The sequence below is a fragment of the Sinocyclocheilus grahami genome, unplaced genomic scaffold (assembly GCF_001515645.1).
Source record: "Sinocyclocheilus grahami isolate Dianchi unplaced genomic scaffold, SAMN03320097.WGS_v1.1 scaffold943.1, whole genome shotgun sequence".
NCBI lineage: Eukaryota > Metazoa > Chordata > Actinopteri > Cypriniformes > Cyprinidae > Sinocyclocheilus > Sinocyclocheilus grahami.
Window position 1 is genome coordinate 129,049 of NW_015506122.1, and position 27,191 is coordinate 156,239.

Here is a 27,191-nt window from a genome sequence, read left to right on the forward strand (position 1 = left end):
GATAGATAGATAGATAGATAGATAGATAGATAGATAGATAGATAGATAGAATCTATATATCTAATCTACTGGGTCTTTCCATAATTTTATCCACTCTGCTTATAGTATGCTTGTGGTCCTAATAATATGTCAAAGAACAGTTTTTGCCATTTCTCCTACAATTAGTGAAGTAGTGCTATTCGTGGAGGCTTGTCACAGTTCACTAGCACATGTGCTTAATTAGCTTATTTATCCCTTTAGTGCCACAGCAGACTTATGCAAAATATCACCTCACTGTACTTATAAATACACATAATCACCTCGTCTTACACAGATTTATCAGCGATTAATGATTTATCAACGTGTGATGTTGGTTCTGGAACAACATTCCCATCAAACACAATATCAACCCTACACTTACTGTACTCGTACACTAACCCTCAGATGACAGACTGGTGGACAGAGGATTTGAGGGAAATGAGGGTGTATAAACATTTAAGCAATCAATCAGGAAAATAATAGTGTTCGATAAACTTTTTTTTTTTTTCAAAACATTTCTGACTGTAACTCCTCCCGAGCTTTCAGAGTATATACACTTACTCTTCAAAAGTTTGGGGTTGGTAAGATTTTTTGGTGTTTTTGAAAGAAGTCTCTTCTGCTCAGCACAACTGATTTATTTGATCAAAAATACAGTAAAAATTGTGAAACATTATTGCAATTTAAAATAGCTGTTTTCTGCTTGAATATATTGTAAAATGTACTTTATGGCTGAATTTTCAGCATCTTTACTCCAGTCTTCAGTGTCACATGATCTTCAGAAATCATTCTAATATGCTGATTTGCTGCTCAAGAAACATTTTTGATTATTATCAATGTTGAAAACAGTTGTGCTGCACAATATTTTTGTGCAAACCGTGAATTTTCAGGATTCTTTGATGAATCGAAAGTTCAGACTGCTTTAAAATTTGACAAATAATTCATTAAATGTTTTAGAGAGTGAGAGAAAAAAAGGTAAAATTAATAACTCTAGTAACAAGTAGATTTTATGCTGGTTTTAAAATAAAGCTATGTAAATGACATTTCTGTGCGTTCCACACAAAGTGAAGCCCCCTGATGACACACAGACGTTTGTAAAGGTAAAGTGTGTTCCCATTTGTCATCATGATGTGTGATGAAGCACAGTGAGCTCTGAACATATTCAGAATGATCTATGAATATATTTACTCAGTCACATCTGGGAACAGTGTTTTCTGTCTCTCATTGGGCCGCACACTGCTGCAAACTCATAAACTCTGGAGAAAGTGCACTGTTCCAAAGATAGAAAATGAACCAAACTACCAGTCACATGTTTTAAGAATGCATGGAATGATACTGAATGTGCTTGTAATGAGCATGATGGTTATTTACACGGGTACAGATTGCCAGACAACACCTGTCATCAAATTCCCAATTAAAAAGAAATACGAGCCACTTCAGACCTTGGTATACTGCATTAAAAATAGCACAACTCTAAGGGTTTTCATACAAAAAAAAAAAGTTGAATGTTACGCATTTAATAGGTTTTCATAGCCTATTTGACTTCATGTGTACTACTGTCTATCACTGTAACACACTGTATTGTTTCACACAAAGGTTGACAATAACAAAGTATTTTTTTAAGCTTTTGAGAAGTCTGATTTTCACATACACTTCCATTTAAAAATTTTGGGATCAGTAAGATTTTGTACAATCTGCATTTATTTGACCAAAAATACAGTAAAAACAGTGATATTGTGAAATATGATTACAATTTTAAAATATAGTTGCAAGCAGCAATTGAGGGGCCAAGCACAACAGATGTAAAATGAAGAGCTAAGGAGCTATCTTTAATTACTCAGTTCTACAACCCTGCTCCTGGAGAGCTACCTTCCTGCAAACTTAGGGTGTTTTCACACTTGAGTCCTCTTGAAAAGAACCGAACCCAGATCCCTTTAAGTGGACCAAGAGGTGGACCAAGTGAAAGAGGACCCAGTTTTCTTTGTGTTCACACTATCGCAGTTCCTGAAAGAGGACTCTGATCCTTTTTTGGTCCACTTAAGCAGTAATGGTGTCTCAGACCTCTTTCTGCTTTTTGGATCTAGGCCAGTTCAGTGTTTGAAGGCTGACATTATGGCCTCCAAAACTGGAATATTTGTATTTGCACAAAAAATATAAGTTTCGTACACCTTTGTAATATTTATTTTGAATTGTTTTCCTTGTTTATGTCATCGTGTTTATTTTATAGCACACAGGGTTTCTGCAGGATTTTTAAGCTCAAATTAAAGACCTTTTTAAGATTTTTAAGACCTGCACAGATACAATTAATGCCATATGAGTGGGGTGGGGCAATGTCAATGGTAACATATTAAGCTGTAAAATGACTGTAAAAAGCATGATTTACAGTTACAGGTTTTCACAAAAAAAAATATATATAAAATAATAAAATGAAATAAAATTTCAAATTTTTTAAAGAAAAGAGTACACATGCAATTTCTTTCCCCGATGTTTACATTAGATTGAGACAAAGCCAACTGTGTTTATGTGAACCATGGGTGTTTTTGACAGTTGAAACAATAAAACGCTAAAGAGAGTGTAGTTTAGCCCCCGCTGGGATGTGCGCGCTCATAGCCTATATCAGGGTTCCTCAAATCTTGCCCTGGAAGTCCAATGCGCTGCAGAGTTTAGCTCCAACCCTGATCAAACTCAGCTACCTGTGATTTTCTAATGATCCTGAAGACATTGATTAGCATGCTCAGGTGTGTTTGATTAGGGTTAGAGCTAAACTCTGCAGGAAAGTGGATCGCGTGGGCCAGATTTGAGGATCCCTGGCCTATATCAAAAAGTTTAAAATGGCAAGGCGCACAGCCGTATCTCTCTTACACAGTTTGGAAGCGGTTGAAATTAAAATAAACGAGTGTACGTTGTGAGCGAACTGTGAGAGATCTGCCAGAAGAAGCAGTCACTATGAACAGCTGATTTGTACGGAAACATCTGATGGCCAAACTACATTGGAATTCACAAATGGAAAAATCAAGTGAGCCCAGGCCGATTTGTGATCACAATGCACGTTTTTAGCAAACAGTACCTTTAGCCGAAAGCGAACCATACTCAAACCACCTCCCGAGATGATTCGGTTCGGTTCGGTTCGCTACTGAGGGGTCTGAGATCGTTTGGAGTGTTCACATATGGGCCAAAAATCATGCGAACCGTGCTCAGAAACCCCTGAAAAGGACCAAGTGTGAAAACACCCTTAAGTTCCAGCCCTGCTTCAACACACATGTCTGTAATTAAGTAGCCCCTTGATTAGCTGGTTCAGGTATGTTTGATTAGGGTTGAAGCTGGTAGCTGTCCAGGAGCAGGGTTGGAGACCCCTGTTAAAGACATTTGTTGATACAGAATTTGACAAAACTAAAAATGGGCGACGCCCAAAAAGACATAGGAAAATTAGGTATCGTTCCATTCGGTATACCCTTCCTGATCTACCAAGACCAATCTTATGATTTTAAGATAAGCAGAAAGGTCATTTTTTATATATTTTGACCTGTAGGTGGCACTGTGACAAAATGTCTTGTGCTCTCTCAGGTCATGCTTGGTATAACACATACCAAGTTTGGTCAGAATCCGCTAAAGCGTTATGAAGATATAGTCTCATGTCCATTTTAGCGCAAATTTCCTCAAATACGTTAACACGCTTTGAAGGAATCATGAACTGAGAAATCAAAATTCCCTTGATCTTTTGACATATAAGAGGTCATTGTACTATAAAAGCATCCTGTAAGTTTCTGAACTCAAAACTTTCTCTTTAGTCTAAAAGCAGCTTCAACTGAAGCCAATCTGCCAAAATGACAGGTTGTGGAATGTGCCCCTTTATGATGTAATAGTGTGGCTAAACCCCGCCTCCGCAGAAGAAGATGCTGCTTCTACAGCACTGCCTGTTTAGCTCCGCCCACCGATTCACGCATGTAGTGTAAATAATGAGAGAGGCAAACGCAGGTCTACACAGAAACCAAATGATAAAGATGCACTGAAGACAACAAGACGCTGTGCAGCGCCAACCTGTGGAAAAACACACACTTTGCATCGCCTTCTTTCTGACCTCAACATTAGGAAAGAGTGGATCAACTTTATTTTTAATGTGTCAACTGTATTGGATCTGACAGTAATGTCGCACCACACAAGTGTGAGTAACTTTTTTTATTATGTGGTCACTATTGCTTTGTCTGTTATTACAGATCGCTTGATATGTACTGAGTATTTATGTGTTTTTAACCTAAATCACAGCAGTGTCCATCTATGAAGGATGTGTGCTGTCAAACATACACAACTGTTAGCCAATCCCAGCAGTGGCATTTACTTCAGAGTCGACAATCCACCACACCTATTCAAACAGAGTGTTCTGATGAGAGGGTCAAAACAGGACAGAAAATAGCCTATTACTGCTAAAATATGATGTTTTTTGATGTAAAAACTGATAACATTATAAGTGGACCTCAGAGAACAGTACAAAATAATTTCTAAAAAGGCAGTTCATGACACCTGGGAATGGTTTGGTCTATCGGAAATCTTTTGATAATTTTGCCAGCATTGTCTGAAGATGATCTGTGCCAATTTTGGTGAAAATCGGACAAACCATCTAGGATGAGCTCGAAAAAGTACATTTTTGCAAAATTCAAAATTGCGAAAAATCTTGACCCATAGAAATTTAAATCCTGCCAAGGAATCAGAAGAAAAGAAATGTGCTTCTAGACTTTACGGTTCAAAAGTTATTAGCAGAAATATGAATGCAAATGTGGCCTGTTGGTGGCGCTACAGAGTTTGAGATAGAGACTCCAAATTTGCTGTGGTTAATATGGAGACTCTCCTCTATCTGTGTGCCAAATTTCATAACTTTCCCACAAGCGGTTCCTGCAAGAAAACTAACGGATACAATACGTGCCTAAGCACCATCAGTGCTTGGCCGCTAATAACCGATTCCTATTTCTATGTGAATCTTTTTTCAAATGTAATTCATTCTTGTAATCAAAGCTGAGTTTTCAGCATCATTATATCATTACTCCAACTTCAGAAACAGCAGCATTATTATCTGGTCCACCTGCTGAGAAATGACTAATTCTGGGATCTTTTCATTTACAATAACAACCTAAAAATTAAAATGTTGCCACGAATGGCCACTGAACTTTGGTAGCATAATGTAAAAAATGAGGCAAACAGACAGGAGTGACATTTAACCAAATCAGCTTCATGCAGGCCTTGAGTCCTGAGACGGACGATGATGAACTCTCACTCAAGGATTCGTCCCTGGAGTGGGTTCTTCTCGGCCTTCAGAGAGCTTTACACAGCCAGTAACTCATGCACAACATCAAATAGACTGTCAAACCAGCCGCATTTCAGTTACATACCTCACAGCTACAGCTGAGTGGCCCTACATCACAAAATCCTACATCACTGTAACTGATATACACTAGCATTTAAAAAAAGCACAATCAGTATGTTTTTGTTCAGTTCAATTTATATGTACTACATTGATCAAAAGTGACAGTAAAGACATTTAATTAAAGACATTTAAAATATTACAAAAGAATAATGGCTGCTGAAAATTCAGCTTTGCATAACCGTTATAAATTACATTTTAAAATATATTACAACAGAACATAGTTATTTTAAATTGTAAAAAGATTTCACAATATTACTTTTTTTTTTTTTTACCATTTTTCTTATAGTTTTCTCAAAAACATTAAAAACTCATACCAATCCAAAACTTTTGAAACAGTGGTGTATATAACAGTAATTAAATGAGAAATTAGTATAAATTTGATGCAAACCAAACTATCACTTCATAACATTTGAATGTCGACTCTGGCATCGCTGCAAAAATGGGTCTTTGAAGCTCTGATTATTTCAGGTATTAGCTGGATCAACACTGGAAATAATCTATTCATGTAAACCTTATCAACAATAACCTTTTATATCTGTATAGGTCAGTGTGCTGCGTGTCTCTGCTTGTTTTCAGCACAACAAAGGTGTTGAATGAACTGTGCGGCAGCACTCTCAGAGGCACATGTGCTTGATGATGCCTGTCTGCCATTTTATCATCAAAGCACTACAAAAATTGGCAGGATGAGGGATAGTTTTCCACTTGATGGAGAGAGTTCACTGCCTCCAACAGCTACAGCAAACACATGTTGCTAGCATGAGAAACAAGGTCAAAATAAACCACGGCAACATAAGAAGGACCAAAAAAGAAGTTTGTTTAATGTGACGCAAAGCTTTTGGCATTTAAATCACCCTGTAAATGACCTGAGCTGAACAGGCTGACATTGTTTATTTGAGTTGCTGCCTATGTAGAGTGTACCAAATTGTCCACTTAGGTTCTGTTTCAGTTAGAATGTTCCCTTAGAAGGTTGCTGCGTATGTAGACATTAAGATTTGGAACATACACACACACACACACACATATATATATTTATATATATATTAAATAAACATAAAAATTACAAAACTCCACATGCACCACATAATTAATTATTATTTAAAATTGTTAGCAGACTCTTTCCCTTACATCTCAAGTGTTACAGACCCTACAAAACTCCCCTTTTCCAAGGAATTCCTGCACACCTCTTGTAAAATGTTCCTCTTTACTGGCTTATTTTTCTCTCAGTAAGAATGTAAATGGAAATCTAGACTCTTTTGAAAAGGAAAAAGCTGCACATCAGCATTAGCATTGGGTCAAGCCCTGAAACTCTTCACAGTGAGGTGGGGAAAAAGACTGCCAAGAGACAGATATTTTGCTTCCTTAATTGGGAGCAAATATACTGGAGAAACAACAGAAACTGAGGCAAGCATTTCAACCAGGCTATCTGCCTGATACCAGTGCACATCTGCTTCAAAGAGATGTTATATTTTGTTTTATGCATTAGGCTATAGAAAATAATTATTCTTTTCCACTCGAAGACATTTCAGCTTAATCAATGCAGATGAGAGGCACTAATGTCAGCTTAGCTGAAGATGGGCAATTAAAATGCTGTCAGATGGGGTGATGGGTAACAAAACTTTCAGATAAAAAAAATCAAGTCACATATAAAAGGTAGTAAGAAGAGTATTGCTATCATACATCCTCATGCTGCAGTGGCCATTATGGGAACAGCACTTGACTTGACTTGAATATTTTGGTAGGAAGAGGTGTCTAATCACATCAACTAACCACTGGGGTACCTCAGGGCTCGGTATTTGGCCCCTTTTTTCTTTATAAATATACACTACATCGATGGGACATCCAACGACACACAGCTGTGCTTCTTTTTGAGGCCTAACGAGCACACAGTGACTGAATGGATCTCAGGGCTTTTTGTATTGCCAGTTAGCCAAAAAATATATATACAGTATATTAACCAGATTTGGTCCTTTTCACTTAAATAATTTACCGACAAACATGCAAGATGACTAAACTGTGTTTCCACCTCATTTTTCAACTTGGAAGTAAGCTATTTTCTGGGAATGTGTGAGACTTCTGATTCATTAGCCGCAATAGGTAAATAACTAGAAGAATAACAAAGTGCAGTAAATTGTTTTGCACGTTTTAAATTTATGATAGCGATAAAAAATAAAGTAATTGTGACTTTTTCCTCACAATCTCAAAATTCAGACTTTTTTGTCTTGGAATTGCAAGAATAGAAGCCAGAATTGAGAGATAAATAATCGTTCTTTACTTCTTTATTTTTTATTCTGTAGTGGAAAAAAACAACAACATTGCAAGATGGCAAAATCAGAATTTGGAGATAAAAAAAATCTGAATTGTGAAATTGTGAGAGAAAAAAAAGTTACAATTATTAAAAAAAAAATTGGTTTATTCCATGTTAAAAACGGCCTTCCATACATACGTATGGAACATCAAGCAGCATTGCACTGTTTTTGTACTGCTAAAATAACCGCGTGAAGCTTCCAATGTTCCATTCAATGTTCCACTTCCATTCAAGTTATAAATTGCTGTGGTCACTCTTACGTTAAACATAAGGTAGAAAGTGTGCTGCAGGGATGATGTATATTTGTAGGCCAAAGCCCAGTTGCATTTTAGCACTCTTTTTTTTTTTTTTTAATGCCTGAAATAAGATGTGGTTCACACAAGGTCAAGATGTTTTAACGTTTTATTCTTCAACATAAAACCCCCTTGTGATTGTTTTTAAAGCTTTTACTTGTCTTGATAAAGGTGGTTGCTAACAAGTGTCTAAACAGGACTACAGAGGTTGTTGGGACATTAAATGTCATTTCACCAACCAGTCGCTTTTATAGCCTTGTTGCTTGAGTCCATTAGTAAAGATTATAATGATAACAACATGTGTAAGAATTTTAAACACTTTTGTTGGACCCAGAGCTTATTTTCTGCAATAATACAAAAGCCAATGGAAAAATCCTATTAGGTTTTCATCAAGGGAACCAGGGTGGGTTGGCCTACAAAAGTATATCATCACTACAGCACTCTATTATACTCACACCTACAGTACAATTCTACCCAAGTCTGTACTTTTTTAGACAATTTTGGAATTTTGTATTGTGTTTCTCAGTGTTGTAGTCGTTTTGGACAAAAGCATCTGCTAAATGAAGAAATGTAATATAAATAAAGACTACAAAATAATGAAGTATAATGATCAAGCAGTCATGCATGTGGTGAGAGCGGTATGTGACCTGATATGAGTTCATGCAGCGCAGGAATGCAGGCAGTCTAGAGGTGCTGGACATCAGAAGCTTCTGGAGCTCCTCACATGAGCTCTGAGGGAGCGGCAGAGGATGAACACTAATGTCCTTCTCCCAAACATCCACAACACTAGAAAGAGAGGAGGAAAAACAAGATGAGTGAGGGGGAGACAGAAATGAAGACAACATTTCTCAAATCCATGTACACTGATTATTAGCAAATAAACATACAGTGGATTTCACTGGTAGACCACTATTGAAAATGCTTCTATTCTGCATTCTTTTCTAGTTTAACATCGTATTACTCATATTATCAGCAGAACAGTAAAAAGAGAAATATCACCAATTCACTTACATTTGATTAGTGATCTAAAATATTTTATGTCATGATTTTACCTGTTGTCTGGTCTCCGGTTTAAATGAAAAGAAAAATCCACATTTTTAAAGAAGTTTCAGACTTTTAGGCCCCACTGCATAATTTATTTCTATTTTTCAGATTTTTATTTAGCTTTTTATTTCTGGCGATTTGATTTAAGCTTCAAAAAAATGTATTTTAAATGAAAAGATAAATCCTCGTGTACATTCAGACGTTCAACCCCCATTGGAAAATGTATTTGTATTTTATAAATAAAATTAAACTAAAGTATAAAAACACTAATATGATGTGTATAGACACTATTAATTATGTTTATTAAGCCATGCCATTTTCAACATGCAAAAATTAAGATGTTGTTATAACTAGTTTTGAATGCACATGTACAGGTCAGGAGGCATGATTAATTGGGCTATTTTTTATTTTTATTTTGTTAATAATTTACACTTTTACACATTTACACGATATATAAGGGCTATCCTTTCTACAGCTAATTATTAAAAAAATTATAAAAATAAATGCACAATTAAATAAATATAATTGAGCTTACTGTATAAATTAAATCAAAATGTTATAGCCTAATATTGAGCTTAATATAACTAAACTGAGCTGAGTAATGACACTTCTTTATCTTCTGTAGAGCTGCTTTATAAAGTTTTGACAATTACAAATTTGAACTGACTTGAGCTTTATAATGACACTTGTTGTCTTTTGTAGAGCTGCTTTGCAGTTGGATTTTTCATAAATGACGAATTTTATGACAATGACAATTTATTTATATAGCACAATCAAAAACAACCCACGTTGACCAATGTGCTTTACAACAACTAAAACCACACACACAACAAAATAAAAACAATAAGACAAAAACGATTAAAATTGTTTTAATTTTACAACATTAACATTATTTCCCTGTTTATTACTGTACATTTATAATTATAATTATTACTGTGCTGGTTTGAAACAATCTGTATTGGATAAAGTACTGTAGAAATAAATGTTACTTGATAGAGGAATGAACTGTTCTGTATTAAGTTAATAGTTTACATTTTTCCTTGTCAAACTGGCACAGTGAACTGAGTGTTTCTGCTCAGGTAGCTGAAGCTTCTGACTAATAAATTTAGGTTTTGCTGAGCTAGAACAAAAATGATCAGGAACACTGACTGAAGGTGAAAAACGGAAACGTTACTACCTCTGTGCAATAACTCTGCACCCACAGAAGCAGCTGGACCTTAAATTATATTAAACTGACAGTTTGAAACATTAGTGTTTTAATCATGTCACAGTAATCTGTCAACACACAGCACTGAAGACAGCCGAGCGAGAGGAGAAGCGGAGAGAGACTTGTGTCCTGACACACATTATGGTGATGATCTATTCAGGACATTCACTGACATTTACCCATCTGTGCTGTAAATCCAGAGAACGCGCACATGCAGCTTTTAAAGCAGAAATGCTGGAGAAGCCCAGAAAGAGAAGCATCGTGCATTACCACAACCAGGGTTTTCCTCAGTCAAACACTCTTCAGTGGTAGCTGATTGATTACATGACAGTAATTAATTTTCTTGATTACCTTTGATATCAGACTCAAGTTTCTACTTCAAAGTGCAATGGGAAGTCTGAGCTAGGACTCTGCTTTGAATGAAAATGAATCTGAAATGAATCTTTCAGCTCCTGAAAAGGATCTTAATGATTTAAGTCACCTCTTAAAGAAACAGTTCACCCAGAAATGAACATTTGCTCAAATGTGCTCACCCTCAAGATGTAGTTGAGTTTGTTTCTTCATCAGATTTGGAGAAACGTAGCATTACATCACTTGCTCAGCAATGGATGCTCTGCAGTGAATGGGTGCCGTCAGAATGAGAGTCCAAACAGCTGATAAAAATATCACAGGAATGTACAAGTAATCCACAGCACTCAAGTCCATCAGTTAATGTCTTGTGAAGACACAAGTTGCGTGTTTGTAAGAAACAAATCCATCATTAAGGTGTTTTTAACGTCAAACTGTTGCTTAGGGCTAAATAGGAGTTCATAATCCATAATAGCGCTTCCTCCAGTGAAAAAGTCATCTGGTCGGAATCAGGAGAGAAATCTGCACAGATCAAGCAGCGTTTACAAGCCAAAACAGTCCAAAGCAGCTCTAAACAGATATGTGGGTGGATTTTGAAACGTCTTGATGACGGATTTGTTTCTTACAAACAAGCAGCTTTTGTCTTCACAAGATGTTAACTGATGGACTGGAGTGCTGTGGATTATTGTGATGTTTTTATCAGCTGTTTGGGCTCTCATTCTGACGGCACCCATTCACTGCAGAGCATCCATTGCTGAGCAAGTGATGCAATGCTACATTTTTGTTTCTTCCCATGAAGAAACAAACTCATCTACATCTTGGATGACCTGAGGGTGGGTACATTTTAAGCTAATTTCAGCAATTTGACACCAAAGGACAAACAGATAGCTTGGATGATAATTCACAGCATTCCAGGCTCAGATCTCAGATGCTCTGGTTTTATAAAACAAACTATAGTGTTTCATTCACATATAAACACTGATCAACACTGACCAGACATAGAGCTTATAAAATAATGTAAACAGAAGCTCAAACATGCCTGCTACCTAACTGATGACAGAATTTTAATTTTTGGATGAACTGTTCCTTTAAGAAATCATTAAAATATCTGTTAAAATGCCAGAGTTACAGTAATTCTAATGGCACATTTTTTTTCTCCACTCTTACTCATCAGTGCTCTTTCAAGTCTCGTTTGACATGCTCTACAGTGCTTTAAAGTAGAAATGTTCAGTAGAAATTGAACACACATAGTGTTTACAAACATTCTGATGCATGTTGCGCACTAAAAAGGAGAGCTTTCTTAAAACAGCAAGCTCTAATCTGATTGGCTGGTTTTACGGTATTTCTGAAATTCAGGGCGAAGGGTCAATTTCAAGAACGGGGCGGGGTTTAAGTGCACTATATGATTAGAGAAGTCCTGCAAGCGTCACTAGAGAGAACTCTGTTTCATAGGGGAAAAAATGAACATATGCTCACAATAGGATCCATAGTATGCAATGAATTTTCATTCCGACTTCAAAAGTTCCCAGGCTAATACAATGAGCATGGCCAGTGGAAACTGTGCAATGTTTGTTAACCAGAGATTCCTCTTTGCTTAGATTTGCATCTGACGTTATATCGTTTATTTCCGACACCAATTAGTTTTAGAGATCTGGCACCAATCAGAAAACTTGAACATAACCTCCAAGCTGCGTCACAGATGAGTGTAAACAGCTCTGCTGATCATAATGGGGGTCATTTAGTGTTTGTTGTGTTGTGTTGTGATGTACTGCTGATGTCCTGAACAGAGATGATGTGACTGAAGGTCATTTGTGGTTGCTGTCCAATGTTGCAACTTGCTTTATAAATACAGAATTCAGCTCAATGTGCTCACATGCTCTGTAGGTCCCACTTTAGTTTGGGGACCAATGCTCACTATTAAGTAACTATTAACAATGACTTTTGCCTCAATAAACTCCTAATTCACTGCTTAGTTAGGAAGGTAGTTGTTAAATTGGATTAAGGGATCTAAAATATGGTCATCATGCAGAATAAAGGCATTAATGTGTGCTTTATAAGTACTAATAAACAGACAATATGCTAGTAATATGCATGCTAATAAACAACTAGTTAACAGTGAGAATTGGTCCCTAAACTAAAGAGTTACCTATTTCATTTACTGGATTTCACCGCCCTGCATCCTGAAAAAAAAAGAAAATCTGCTGATTTGCAAAAAAGGCCTAATATTATCTAATTTGATGATGCGGAGTACAACAAAAAAATCAATAAAAACTTTCCATCACATACAGTTTTTTTCACAAAATAAGAATGAAGAGTTTTTCAAATTGCAGTACATGTATCAGCTTTAATGTACTTATCAAAATAAAAACAGATAAATGATAAAAAGACGTATTCAAAACGTATTAAAATAAAATGTCTGGATGTTGTAAAATACCCACAGATGTAGCAGAAAACATCTGGCTCATTTTTGCATTTTTTTCTGTCACTGACCATAATTTTAACTTTGAAATCAGCATTAGGTATAAAATATGACATTATTTTATGCCTAATCCAGACATGTGAAAACGGGCTGAGAACTGAACAAATAGTTGTACTCTGGCTCAGAGGAAGACAGGAATCATGTCTTTGTGGCAGATTTTTCTGCTGATTAAGGGAGAATTCAAGACTTCTTCACCTTACAAATGATTGTAAAAAGCAGAAATGCTATGAAATGCATCATATTGCTTGAGCAAAACTTCATTCATTCAGCAAAAAACGATGCAAGTGTAACGGAGGCCAGCGAGTAGGTGCTGTGCAGGTAAACCTAGTAAAGCTAGTGGCTGCTGTCTTTAGCCTCCTTGTTAGTGCGTTCGCCTCCCATGCCGGAGACCCACTCGGAGCGAGAACGAGGTGTGGCAGTGAGGACCCGGGGGAGAGGGGTTACACAGGGCAGTGTTATTAAAACCATTTATTGCTGGATTATATACCCATGACCATTACATAAAAATGCTCTATATATAACATTTAAATTGTAGTTAGTCCTTTTAATGTCAGTCAGTCAGTTAGTCACTTGCTGTCTAAGTAAGCAGTTTTTGGCCAGACTAATCTGCGATGTTAACCAGACATGATGTGGGTAGTCAAAAGTCTGGTTCCAGTAAGACTATCCTCTATTTAGCATAACGGCTCAGGGCCTGCATCTGAGCACCATGAATCATGTTTGATCCCCGCACCTCTACATACAGCGAGGAGGAGAGACGTTCAAGCGCAGGGGTGGAAAATGGGTAGAATTAATGTACACTTGATAAAAAGGCGAGCGAGAAGAGGTAAGAGGTGTAAAGAGTCGTGACGACCTTCTGGTGGCAGAACGCACACCCAAAGTCCCTCTGTGATCCACGGATCCTCGAGCTCTTATAATGGGAACATTACACATCAGTGTGAGTAGCTATGCAAGCATTTCTCTGAGCTTGTGCATTTACAGTCTGTTCTGTTCTGCAGGGGCAAAATGCACTAACTGCACATTTTGTTAAACCTTTGTTATGACAGAAATTGAGTCTCTTTTTAAGGGCAATTTTTATGTTTACATTTAAATCAATTATTTTGTGTAGGGCTTTATGTAGCTAAAACAAATTGGAAAAGTTTCTTATTGACTTAAAAGCTGTTTTATACATCAGTAAATCAAGACAGTGACTAAACAGTCAACTTTACAAAAATCTAAACTTTTATTACTTTAAAAAATATATATATATATAAACACAGAAAGTGAGTAAAAAGCAGTCTGTTTTAGCCCAGTGGGTATTTGTTTTGCGTTATCATTAGTGTGTGCAAATTTACTTAGTAATAACATGACAAAATAAAACTAAACACAGCATCCAAAATGTTACTGGAACATATTACAAAAATATTACGTCTCATTATCAATCCAGTTAACACTTTTGCTGTTTGACATTTCAAACCGTTTCTCTCTGATGCTGACACTGAGAAGAGCATGTTAAAAGTTGAATAAGTAAAATATTGTTTAGTTTGTGATTGGTTGTTGGTTGGTATCATATTTGAAACTAATTTCTAAGGCCTCTAAATGATCAACATGCCTTCTGTTGTCTGATCGATAGTTTATACTTTTTTAGCAAGAAATAGTATAATTTAGTCTAATTGTACAGCTGGTGCTTCACGTGTCTTTCTGCTGTCAAATCTTGACTGATTTTGATCAAGTAAAGGTCAGAATAACTGCAGTAATATCTCCAGATGAACACTTACTGGACTGAAGCAGCTCAGCTTTACTTGATTCTCCATCAATCATGTTTTAGAGTCTCAAATCTGATCCTCAGGATCTTTTGAGGAGCGTTTATTTCTTCATCTCTCAATCATCACTGGATTGCACTGCATTATATGTTTGGATCGTTTAAATCTCATCTTACTAACACACATTATTGGAGATATAGAGTGATGACTGATATTTATAGCATTTTATGTAAGTATCTGATCTACTGTTATAAAGATCTCATTGATTTACATTATGAATATATAAATATAAATATCAGCATCTGCACCGAATTGCAGATTTTTGCTCAGCTCATTGAGCTGTTTTTCCTCATCGAGTTTGAGCTCCATATTCTCACTATATCATACTATAAGAGCCATAAAAGCCTGATGTATCAAATATGACACAAAACAAATAAATACATATGCAAAGTTTTTTTGTCTAAAGGTTCAATAAACTGTTCTATTAAAAAAAAAAAAACAAAAAAAAAAACAATCATATTTCATATTTCTGGTTTTAAAGGGCTAATCAGTGTTTTGGATTCCCAATAAAAATATGTATGTTGTAACATCTGTACAACAAGATCAATTCAAATGAGAATTGTGATAGGTATTAAGACTTGTTTTCAGAGAATATAGCATATCTATTTTTATTTCCATTAGCAGATTTTTTTCTTGTTTTAAGCCTACAAGTAACACTCTTTAGTGATGTTTATGCTGACGTTGAATGTTGTTTTACCAAGGTTTAAATGTGGTCTACAAAGACATTAACAGAGGGAGCATCTATTTTTAAATTAGACATCGAAACCCATATGTCACTTCATTCACATGATGAGGTGGAATCTGATTAGTTATGGACATTATTATGAGGAATAAGAGCAGATGTCAGGGTGAACTATGACTTACTCTTTGAGTTTGCTGTCAGAGCAGAGGATGTAGAGCACTTTGACTGCTTTAACGGCCCGGCATGACTGATGCTCTTTGTCGTCTGCGGAGATTAAGCTGTCGGCCCTCGCTGCTGCGTCGGGAAATGAGGCGACCAGAGAGTCCATGTTCAGAAGCCACAGCTGATAATTACAAGAGAAAAGAAATTACCTGAAGACCAGGTTTAAAGGGGACATCACAAGTAAAACGATCTCCTGGATTCAGAGTTTTCTCCTTCAGGTTGACTGCGGTCACGGCAGAGAAACGGTTCAATTAACTAGATGAGTAAAGTTCATGAACAAACTTTGATGTTGGCTTGACAAAGCCTTGTTTTGAAAAAGGTTTGAAGTAACTTTTGTTTGAAGATTTTACTTAAGGTCAATAAAATGTTATTTACATGATCTAGCAAATTGCTAAATAATTTAAGTAAGTTGCTAACATAATTTAACATGCTGCTAGCATGCTTTAGCACACTGGTAGAATTTTTTGCATGTTGCTAACACACTTTAGCACATTGCTAGCATGTTTTAACATGGCTTTGTCAAGTCAGAAGGAAGGAAACTCCAGTATGTAAAGCTCAGAGAGACGGTGCAAAATGTTTTAGTTGCAAAAAACCCTGATTAACCTTGCCAATGTTTACATGCACCCTCATAATGTGATCATAATGAGATATAGGCAATATTGTGATTAAAACTGACCTCACGTTAACACAATACTTTGATCAAATTGATGCGATTAAGCTCATATAGCAACCATAACTGCAGTAAAATAAGAGGCGTATGCTGATTTTAACAGGCATGTTAACACTTTCATAGCATCTGTTCCACTGTGAGCATGTGCTTGTGAGGTACACAGTACAAAGAAGGCATCACACTTTTGAATATAATGCAGTATATTCATCAAAAACATCACTTGCATTGGGGTACAAGAATACTAGCGGCAGAATAATGAAAACTGCATGTAAACAGGATGCTTAAACATCTGCTAAGTCCTTGCTCTGATTATTGGAAATAATCATATTATTGGTGCACATATAAACTGTAAGTGAACTTCAGAGAGAAATCTTTGCACATGGAACAAAATTAACCTTTTTTTGTATATATACACTGAAACATTTGAAAGGATTTACTGAAAAAAGCTAGAAAACTAATTTTCACTCAAAAATTGCTAGTAAATTTAAATAGGCTAATTACTAAGAAACGGCATGCAACATAAATATGACATTTTTATTTAGAAAGACTGAAATAGTATTTTCTTGTAAAACATACTCTAATAATCTAGGTTGTATTTACATCTCCAATTTAATTTCTTAATTTTTTTTACAGTGCATGAGGTTTTATGTTCATACCAAAATCACAGCTTTGTCATCAGGGGTTTGGATGGAAAAGCGAAATATACTCTGTGCGGATGACAGCTCGACCAAGCGGGACGCTAGAGCTTGCTCCAAGAATCGCTGCCTGTATGAAACACAATAAAAACTCGCTCAGACTGATTATCATCTACAGGTGACAATAAAAGGACTCGCTAACCTTTCTGAATTAGGCTCGGACTCTAAACTGAGCTGTGTTATATCACACTCTCCATCATCATGTGGCTTTACTAATATTTCAGTTATGTAAAACTTCATCACCCCTGAAAAACAAAGGACAGTGAAATATACTAAACACAGAAAATTGCACATTATTAACAGCTGGAGGTGTAAGATTACAGGAAATTACCTCTCAGATAATATGTGCACCTTCAACATTTCATAGAAACACATAGAGCTTTCTTGTAATAAAGAACAAAGTTATAATATAATTCTGAGTTCAAAAATTGTTTTCCAGGCCAAATATTGAAAACTATTTTCGGAATGTAATTGAGTCTTAAGTGAATACGGTGTAGAAAACAGTATGCCTTTATGCATTAGAAATAGTAGTAATATGTTAGTAGCTGTTGTTTAGAGCTAAATCATCTTTTTGTGCATTTGCAAACTGGTGTGTAATTAATCACGTTTGGAATATTTAATTCTGATTGATTCATTGCAGCATTGCAGTGCAGACTAACTACTAAACTGTTTAACTGACTGTTGTCAAGTCAAGTCAGATGCATTCATACAGCGCTTTATACAGAACCGTTTCAAAGCAGTTTCAGGAAACAGGAAAATACACTACAGATGCTTTCAAAACAGCGTCACAGTAATAAACAGGAAATAGGTGTTAGAGCTGTAAATTAATCAATTACAAAAAATTTTTATTTTAGCTACAAGGCAGCTCTGCAGAAGACAATAGTGTCATTTAGTTCCGTGTGGATTTAGTTCGGTTCAGTTCAGTAAGCTACACATGCAGTGTTTGATCAAGATCATTTGAAGCACTTCTTAACATCTCTGTAACGTTTAGCTGAACACTTTTATCCCACAATACAAGTCTGTTCAAATGTAGCATATAAAAAAAAAATTAAAAAAAATATGTGAAGACACCAGGGTTGCCAGGTCCCAGAAAAATTTCAGCCGATTCAAAACCCGCCGAATTGGAATGAAATCTATCCCAATTTTCCCCCACAGTTGAAAGCTGTAGGAACCCCATAAAGGGCCTTAAAATAAATGTTCAGATTTGATCTATTACATGTCTTAAATATTTGGATTTTTTAAAACTAGATTTGTTTATAGTATGTGTATATTTAATTATTTGATCTGATCTAGGTTTAATTCCTCTTATTTTAATTTTGATACTTTTAATTCTTTTGAATTTTCAGCACATTGCATGAAAAATTGTTTAAAATGTAAGCTATAACTATGAATAACACCGTCACAGTGTGACACGCTAACAAAGCCATCCATAAATACTATGTTGGCTAGTTTTTACCTTAAAACTCATATTGTCCTTTCACTTCCCCAATTCTTTTAACACATTGTAGTTTGTATACATACAATATAAAAATACAATAAAAAACGATATTTTGTGATCTCAAGACCAGTATTAATAGCCAACACATTGATTTCTCTTCATTCACGCTTCTTCTCTCCACATTCGCCCCTGTTTTGTCTACACACAAGTATCAATGTGCAATTAATCTACAATGCCAAACTCACCTGCCTTTATATTCCCGATGTGGGCGAAACTCATGTAATCTCTAGTTTGTGAAGTGGCATTGAACATGACATCTGATTATGAACGAGATTTGAGAACTTCATCAGAGAGGAAGATCTGCCATACAGAAGACTTGAGTTATTCAGATTTATAAAAACACGAGGGTGAGTACATGCATGCTCATTTGTGGGTGAACTGTCCCTTTAAAATATTGGCAAAACACAAAAAAACTACAGTGCTGCAAAGAGATAAATGGACTATTTTTGCTTCAGAAGCTTTCAGCACTTGTCTGAAAACATTTCAAAGTGCATTAGAGAGTCTCAGGCTGTTGCTAATAGAAACAATGAATGACCGACATGCATCGTGGGTAATGGATGTAAATATAAGCTCTGGTTTTCTTCATTTGCAGTCATGTAAAATGGCCCAGTGGTGTGTTACCACAGTTATTACACTGCTTTGCTTTCCTTGCCTGCAGTGACTGCCTCTCCCAGCTCCTGCAGGACACCATCACACGCTTGCTGCCATGCTTCTGCTGCAGACACACACAAATACTATGGGGAAAGGCGAATTTGGTCATATGTCATTTTATTCAGTAAGGATGCATTAAATTGATCAAAATTGACAGAAAGTATTTTTAAATGTTACAAAACATTTCTATTTCAAATAAATGCAGTTCTTCTGAATTGTATAGTCATTAAAGAATCCTGAATAATAAAATGTATCACAGTTTCCACACAAATAGGAAGCGGCGCAACTGTTTTCAACATTGATAATAATCGGAAATGTTTCTCAAGCAGCAAATCTTCATATTATACTGATTTCTGAAGATCATGTGACACTGAAGACTGGAGTAAAGATGCTGAAAATACAGCTGCGCATCACAGAAATAAATTAAATTTTACACTATATTAACATAGAAAACAATTATTTGAAATTGTAATAATATTTCACAATATTACTGTTTTTACTGTATTTTTGATCAAATAAATGCAGCCTTGATGAGCAGAAGAGACTTCAAAACCCTCAAAAACATTAAAAATCTTACTCGAAACTTTTGAATGACAGAGCAAATTCAACATAACATTGGTGCGTTTATTAATAACTGCAAACTATTTTTGTTTTTTTCTGATGACAAAATAACCAGTCTAGCTTATTTTAAGCTAAATCTGCAAACCTGTGACTTGCCATTTTGGTAACAGTGTTAGAAAACTGCAAACCTCATGCAACATGAACAGAAAATAAAACATTCTCAAATCAAATGTAGTTTTGACCTCCTGAGAGTGAACACTTCTTTCCACTAAGCATTTGTTTAAAAAAAGTGTTTCACACCACTGCACAAAACACTGCAAGCAATTTTTCAACTTGTTTTCAAACTTCTGCTTCGACTGTATGCTGAAAATATTTCGTTAAAAAAAGAACCATCAAACAGAAATCAATAAGAACACAGACGACTGTGTGCTGAAGTGATTTAGGATTGAAAAAGCGCCGGAAAGCGTGTTTTTATCTCCTCGGCATGGCCACGGGCTACACACAGATTGAGCTTGAGAAAGTGATTCAATCCCTCTTAAAGACATGATCGCTTCTCCTCCACAGCCCGGCCGAGCGTAATGTTTTTAAGAGTGGATTTCCTCCCGCCTCTTCAGCCTTTATTGTGATGAAAGGAAGCCGTCTGCCTCAGGCTGTGTAAGTCAGATTTGTGCACTACTTAGGGTGTATATCACAACTGCATGTGTCTTCAGAGCTCTGAAGCGTCACCGTTTTGGTAGAGAGAAATCAGACTTTTAGCACTTGGCTGCATTAGTGAGAGTGCCATTTAATCATGCGTCTCTAAACTCCACAGCTTACCTCTGCAGAGGCTTTCTGAAGTGATTTCTCTTCCCGTACGAGGGTTTGCTCACAGCTGCTGTCCCGAGCCAACAGAAGAAACGTGTCCCCGAGCAGACAGTCTCCATCTCGCGGGAGCAGCTTCTTATTTGCGAAGGGATCCGGGTGGCAGCACCAGTCATCCACTAATGCATTCCAGTTTCCATTGGGCAAAGGAAGCACTCGCCCAAAAGCCCTTTAAGAGTTAGGAAATAGTCTGATAATAGCTGAACACTGAAATAACAACGCGTCTGATAGTGAACGTATCACTATCCTTCAATGCATTACTTCACCAAATCAGTGGAAATAAAAAAAGAACACTCCTTACCTGTCTTGAAGCACCATGGAGTCACAAGATTGGCACAGGAAGGAGTACGTCACATTGACCCGCAGCTGTCCAATCACACTGCAAGGAGCTTCTGGAGGAAGAAACATACCGAGTGATGATACTTGTTTGGATAACCAATGATTCGTTGGATGATCCAGATTAGACAGGGTCACTAGCAAACATCTGTAGAAAGCCATCTTTGAAACGCCTCTGTCTCTTTGAATGGGGAAACATCAAAATCTCCAAAACTGGTCACCAAGCTTACGATTAAATTTCATATTTGAAATCACCAAAGAAATCTGACAACAACTGTCTCATAAATGTTGTTTCTTTTGCTCAAATAGCGTTAAAAAAAGCGTATTTTCCAGGCTGGACGTGCATGTCTCAGAACGCTGACTGTTTCTATCCACCTTATTTTTCAAATGGAAGTAAGCCGTTTTCTGTGAATGTGCGAGACGTCCGGTTCATTAGCCGCTGTAGGGAAATAATGAGAAGAATAACAAAGTGCGGTAAACAGTAAAGCTGTTTGCACTACAAACCAGTGTGTTCATAATTAAGATAATATATGAAATTAATATGATATATCAAGTAGCAAAACAAGCTGTTTTGTACAGCTAAAAATAGCTGGAAGTGAAAGACACCAGAAGCCAGACACATTCAATTTACAAATGGCCGCGGCCGCTCTTATGGGAAAAATAAGGTGGATAGTAACCTGGGCTTCTAACAGCAGCTGCAGTGATGCGATGACTTTACCGATCAGCGATTGGCTCTTTTACTCAGAAGGCGGTGCTTCGTTCAATAGAGCGGCCATATTGAGCGTTGCATTTTTCCCCCATTCAAAACTATAGGAGTGACACGTCTTGGGTAATATATAGTCTTTGGTATTATTTATAAACTATTAGAGTATTTATTAATATTTCAATTTTACTTATTAATATTTTATTTTAGTTTTAAATTGTAGTACTTTTGTTATGCATTTTTGTCATATATATACTGTATATATATACATAAATCTATTTAGCTTTAATTTATTTGTATTTCATTTTTAGTTTTAGTAATTTTAGAGCTTCAACTTAAACATTGTACTTCTGTTATTAGCCAAGGCAACATTTCTAATTTCTGTTTAAGTGCTTTAAGTGTTTTATCAGATATTTATATTTAATCTTATTTGAGCTTTATTTCAATTAACAATTAGTTTTAGTTAACAAAAAAATAAATAACGCTGCAGTAAAGCTATTCAAAGATTGTCAAATATAACAAACAGTATAAAAAATATGCTAAAATAAAAAAGATTTTTGAGTATGATTGAGTCAGCTGAGTTGCTCTGACATAGTATTTATTTATTAATATATACATTTTGTTACGTGTTTCTGTCATTTATATTTCTATTTAGTTTTAATTAATTAAGTTATTTATTTTCAATTTTAGTACTTTTAGTATTTCAATTAGTTGTCAAGGCAACATTTCTCATTTCAGTTTAAGCGCTTTAAGTTTTTTATCTAATATTTATATTTTATCAGCTTTATTTCATTAATCAAGTGGTTTTAGTTCAAAATAACAACACTAAAGCCTTGCAAAAATTCTCAGCTATTCAATTCATTTAATTTCACGTTTATTTGTATAGCGTCTCGCATTTTCAGAAAGTCCATGTTTCTATAATACAATCACAAGTAGAAAAACGTTATCAGAGGTGAGTGTCAGAGTAATGTCTATGTGCAGACAGTACGGCTATCATGCAAATAATGCAATCACACAGTTAGTTAACACTATTTTATTTTTTCATCTAATATTTATATATTTTTTTATATAAGCCTCATTTCATTTAACTATCCGCTTTAATTAACAGTAACAACTTGGCTGTACAGTGTCGCAAAGACTGTTAAATGCAACATAGACAGTATAAATATGTTCAATTTAAACCAAAAAGTACATAAATTGGGTTTTCTGGGATAAAGAGTTTTGAGTCAGCTGACTCTCAGCTGTTCTGACCTGAAGTAAAGCAGGTCACGTTACTGGAGTTCGCTTTGTTCTTCAATAATCTCTGTTGATCTGGTGTGTGAGCAGCTCATGCACTCATTACTTACATTCCTCAAGGAAATCCAATAAGAGTGACTCTTTAAAGACCGCCACATGCTGACCTGGGTTTGGTGAGAAAGTGCTTATGGGTAATAATCAGCGTGTACCTGTCGGCTGCTCCACCTTGAGCCGCAGTCTGAAGTGTGATCCGTGTTGAGTGTTTCCAGGACTCCTCTGGCACGACGTCTCCACCAGACTCACAGCAGGCGTTAGCTTCATCTGATAGGTCCTGTCAGGGGTCTGGACGCTCAGGACGGAGTCTTGTTTGGACTCGATCTGCACATCTGCATCATCCCTAACAACATCACTGCTGTGAGGGTAAAATAAAAAGTCAGCGGTGAAACATTCATGATAATGAACTACACTGTAAAAAATGACCGGGAATTTAACGGTAAAAGACTGTAAAAATGCTACAGTAAAAACCTGTTAAATGGTTAGCGGTAAATTCCCTTACTATATACGGTAAAAACTGTATTGGACATTACATGCAATTTTACGGTAGTATACCGTTTTTGGAAGTGGAAAAAGACGGTATAATTTACAGTGAATAACCGTAAATTGACATTCCCAGAATTCCCTGCGTTACATTTCAAATTTGATGCTTTTTTGTTGAAATAATGGTTTCTTCTTAGTTTTTTCTTATCAGTGTTGTATGTTAGGGTTGTGTGTTACACCTAATGTTGTTAAATGAATGTTTATTGCATTATTTCAGTTTCATGTGTGTTACCGTGATGGTGTTTAGTGTTTGTGTGAATGACGCTGTGCTCCTTCTATATATGTTAGTATTTAAAAGCTGCTTGTGATGGGCTTTGGTTCATCATGTGACTTTCTCATCACCTCCTGCATTTGGTGGTTATCAGCGTATTACAAAGGAACAAAACAGGTTTCAGTACTTCAGTAGGTTGGTATATTAACATTATATCAGTTAAATTAAGTAAATGAAGTAAAATTAAGTTAAAGCTGTAAAACCTAAAATGTTGCTACTGTATTTTTTACGGTAAAATTCTGGCAACCCCAGCTGCTGTTTTTTTACCGTAAATTTTACAGAGTTAGATTTCAGAGATGTTTGTCCGTGTAAAACATGCTGCCTCAATGCTAGGGTGTTGAAAAGATCTAGTCTCTATGATATTCAGATCTCTAGATATTACTAGTGTCCTTCTTTCTTTCTATTAAGCCAATAGATTTGTTCCCCTGCTTTATTGTCCACCATTAATCAGTAAAGGACAGCACACCTCTCGTCAACACGATTCAGATGTTATTCATGTCTTTGGCAAAACTGTGGGAATAAGGACAAATTACTTGCTGAATTTAACAAATACAAACAAGGGTTGGAGAAAAAAAATAGGCACCAAAAAAAGTTTTGTGAATTTATTTTTTATTTTTTTTACATTACATTGGTTGGAGCAAGAAGCATTTTTGCATATTTTACATATTTTATACAACATATTTTATTCTATGTACTTTGTAGAGGACGCCAAGACTACATTATTAAAAAAAAAAAAAAAAAAGACTTGAAAAGGTATAGGCAAAATAAATTCTTTATTTTTTCATTCACCAATCAGTTTTTAGGTTTCAGGCAATGTTTAGCCAAACTTTGTACAAAGATGATTCTCAACTATGCTATGAAAGATATAACAGAATGATTGGATATAGTACTGTACTTAATGCAATATGTGCATAAAATGTCCTTAAATTGGTTTTCCCATTTTATTCAATGTATCTATACATTGCATCTAATTTGCATATTAATGTGTCCTTGGGGCAAACCATAATGAAAAAAAGAAGTGCAACATTTTCATAGGAATATCTCATATTTCATGGGAATATTGATCTATAATTCATTGTTGCGTCTCCCCAAAATGCCTGATTAACATGATGTTTGTCCTGGTGTCCTCTACAAAAGACATGCATGGAAATTATGCCCTGCTTCGGAACAAAAAGTCATATTCCGATTTGAAACCCCCATAACATTTTTCTTTGATGTTTTTTTTTTTTTTCAAAACATTATCATATTTCCCTAAGAGTGCTAAATTTGATCACTCTGTCAAAATCCGTCATTTTTAAAGACCAAGGAGAGGGAGTGTTTATGATCAAACTTCCAAACATATCTCTAAAAATCCCTGAATGTGCTCTGTGCAGAATCTGTGGCATGTTGTGTCTCAGAGAAACTCACTCAAATATGATGCCCTCTACAGACGACAAAAGTCTATGCCTGGGTCCCAGGAGGATATAATTATCATGCATGCAGAGTTAATAAGTTTACATTAAATGAAAACCTAATAATCTCAAAATATTTGTATTTTTATAAATCAGTTTCTCACACCATAGGACTTTTAAAAAGCTTAAACATGGGGGGAAACTAAAAAGGGAGTTGTGGTCAAAACTACTTTTTTTCCCCATTTTAACATTCATTAAATTTTTTACTGTAAAAACTAATAAATAAAACACAAACAAATAAATAAATAAAAGCTGTCCAGCCGTCTGTGTAATACTGCCATCTAGCGTTAAATGACTGCACTGCGGACTGTTTGAGTATTAAAGGGGTCATATGATGCTTTTTTAAAAGATCATTATTTTGTGTATTTGGTGTGCTCTGAATCCGATCCGGGTGTAATCTTTGACAAAAACGCGATTTTTGTTCAAAATGTTGCTTTTTTATGAAACGACCCACATTCAGTTGTCAAAAAGAGAATGCATGAAGCTAGAATAAAACAAGTTTTTTTTATTTGTTTAAAAACAGAGGCTCTGTTCTTTCTTTTGGCATTGCATGGTCAGATATTCATACAACAAAATATTCTGGGGGCCAACTTTTTTTTTGTAAAAAATGTTAACTAGACTGTGGCGGCCTGCGTGTTTCAAAGCGAAGCGTAGACTTTGCTCACGAGATCCGGGGCCAGTTGCATAAACATAGCCACTATTTTAAGACTGGAACTAGTTTCACCAACTAACAGTAGAAAAGGGGTAATTGGTCGTACTTCTGACATTCAGATTAGACCAATCTACCTTTCTGTAATTTAATTAAAAAAGTTATGACCAGTCTTGAAGAAAAAAAATATTAGATGACTAACTTTTTAAGACTAGTCTGAGCAGTTTATGCAACTGGCCCCTGGTGTTTTCCGCGGCTCCGTTCACAGTGAATGCAGTGAACTCTTATTTCTGCCTGTGCTGTGAGTTTAGCGCATCTGGGAACGCAATGGGCATCAGTTACGCTTTTTCACATTCGCATCATTTTCTACATTTTTAATAAGCAAATGATTACAGTATTTCACTAGATTTGTAATGTGTTGGTCAACCTGTTTTCACAGAAGCTGGAGTTTCCAGCTCAAGGATTAAATATGTCTTTTAAAACGGTGTGCATGTGTTTTGTGTACCGCCTGAGGACGCTGTTTGTGGTTTGTGTATCACAGGACCACTTCTCTAAATAACTACCCTTAAAATACCATAATGCCACAGTATCTGTGTGAGAGGAGAGACCAGATGAAGTCATGATGCTCCGAACAGATCACACATGAACAAACTCACCGCTTTTATCTTATTAAATAAATGTATGTTTTAATCACGACTCTGTCAAGTATTTTTGTATATTTTTGTTTTGGTAGAGCAGCACAATTGATTGCATTTTAATTGTGATCATGATTTCTGCTTCTCTCGTTTAAGCACAATCGCCTGCAATTATTTTCACACTGGTTATTTATCCTGAAAACGTTTCATTTCACATTTGTGTTATCTTGCATCGTTAACAAGCCTCCACAAGCATTCATGGTTGCAGTTGCCAGATATCACAACTTTAAATCCCCCAATAAAAGCTTATCTCTTAAATCGATACATTTTCTGGCCAGTGGTTTACTTAATCTTCCCAACCTTGCAAACATGTTCACACATTCTCTGTACATTACAGAAAAACCACTGATGATCTGCAAACAACTGCAAACATGTATGAAAGTGAAATGAAAGTGTCATACAGGCAGGGTGTTTTGTTTGCGCTGACAAAGTCTGTTCCTAATAATAAAAAATTATTAACTGAACGCACTACATTTGAAAAGTAGAAAATAGACTAACTTCCAGCCA

The 27,191-nt window shown here is 35.9% G+C and overlaps 1 protein-coding gene across 1 annotated transcript in view; it reads right to left on the reverse strand.

Moving 5' to 3' along the window:
• Positions 1–26,610, reverse strand: part of LOC107564514 (E3 ubiquitin-protein ligase E3D-like) — a 38,918-nt gene extending 12,308 nt beyond the window's left edge. Inside the window, exons 1-9 of the mRNA XM_016249611.1 lie at positions 26,564–26,610; positions 23,231–23,433; positions 21,048–21,138; positions 20,690–20,915; positions 19,326–19,347; positions 17,318–17,420; positions 17,137–17,245; positions 15,771–15,931; positions 8,620–8,815 (exon numbers count right to left, since the gene is read on the reverse strand). Of these exons, the coding sequence (XP_016105097.1) occupies positions 8,620–8,815; positions 15,771–15,931; positions 17,137–17,245; positions 17,318–17,420; positions 19,326–19,347; positions 20,690–20,915; positions 21,048–21,138; positions 23,231–23,433; positions 26,564–26,610 (1,158 nt within the window). The remainder of the gene's footprint in view (positions 1–8,619; positions 8,816–15,770; positions 15,932–17,136; positions 17,246–17,317; positions 17,421–19,325; positions 19,348–20,689; positions 20,916–21,047; positions 21,139–23,230; positions 23,434–26,563) is intronic.
• Positions 26,611–27,191: the final 581 nt, after the last annotated feature.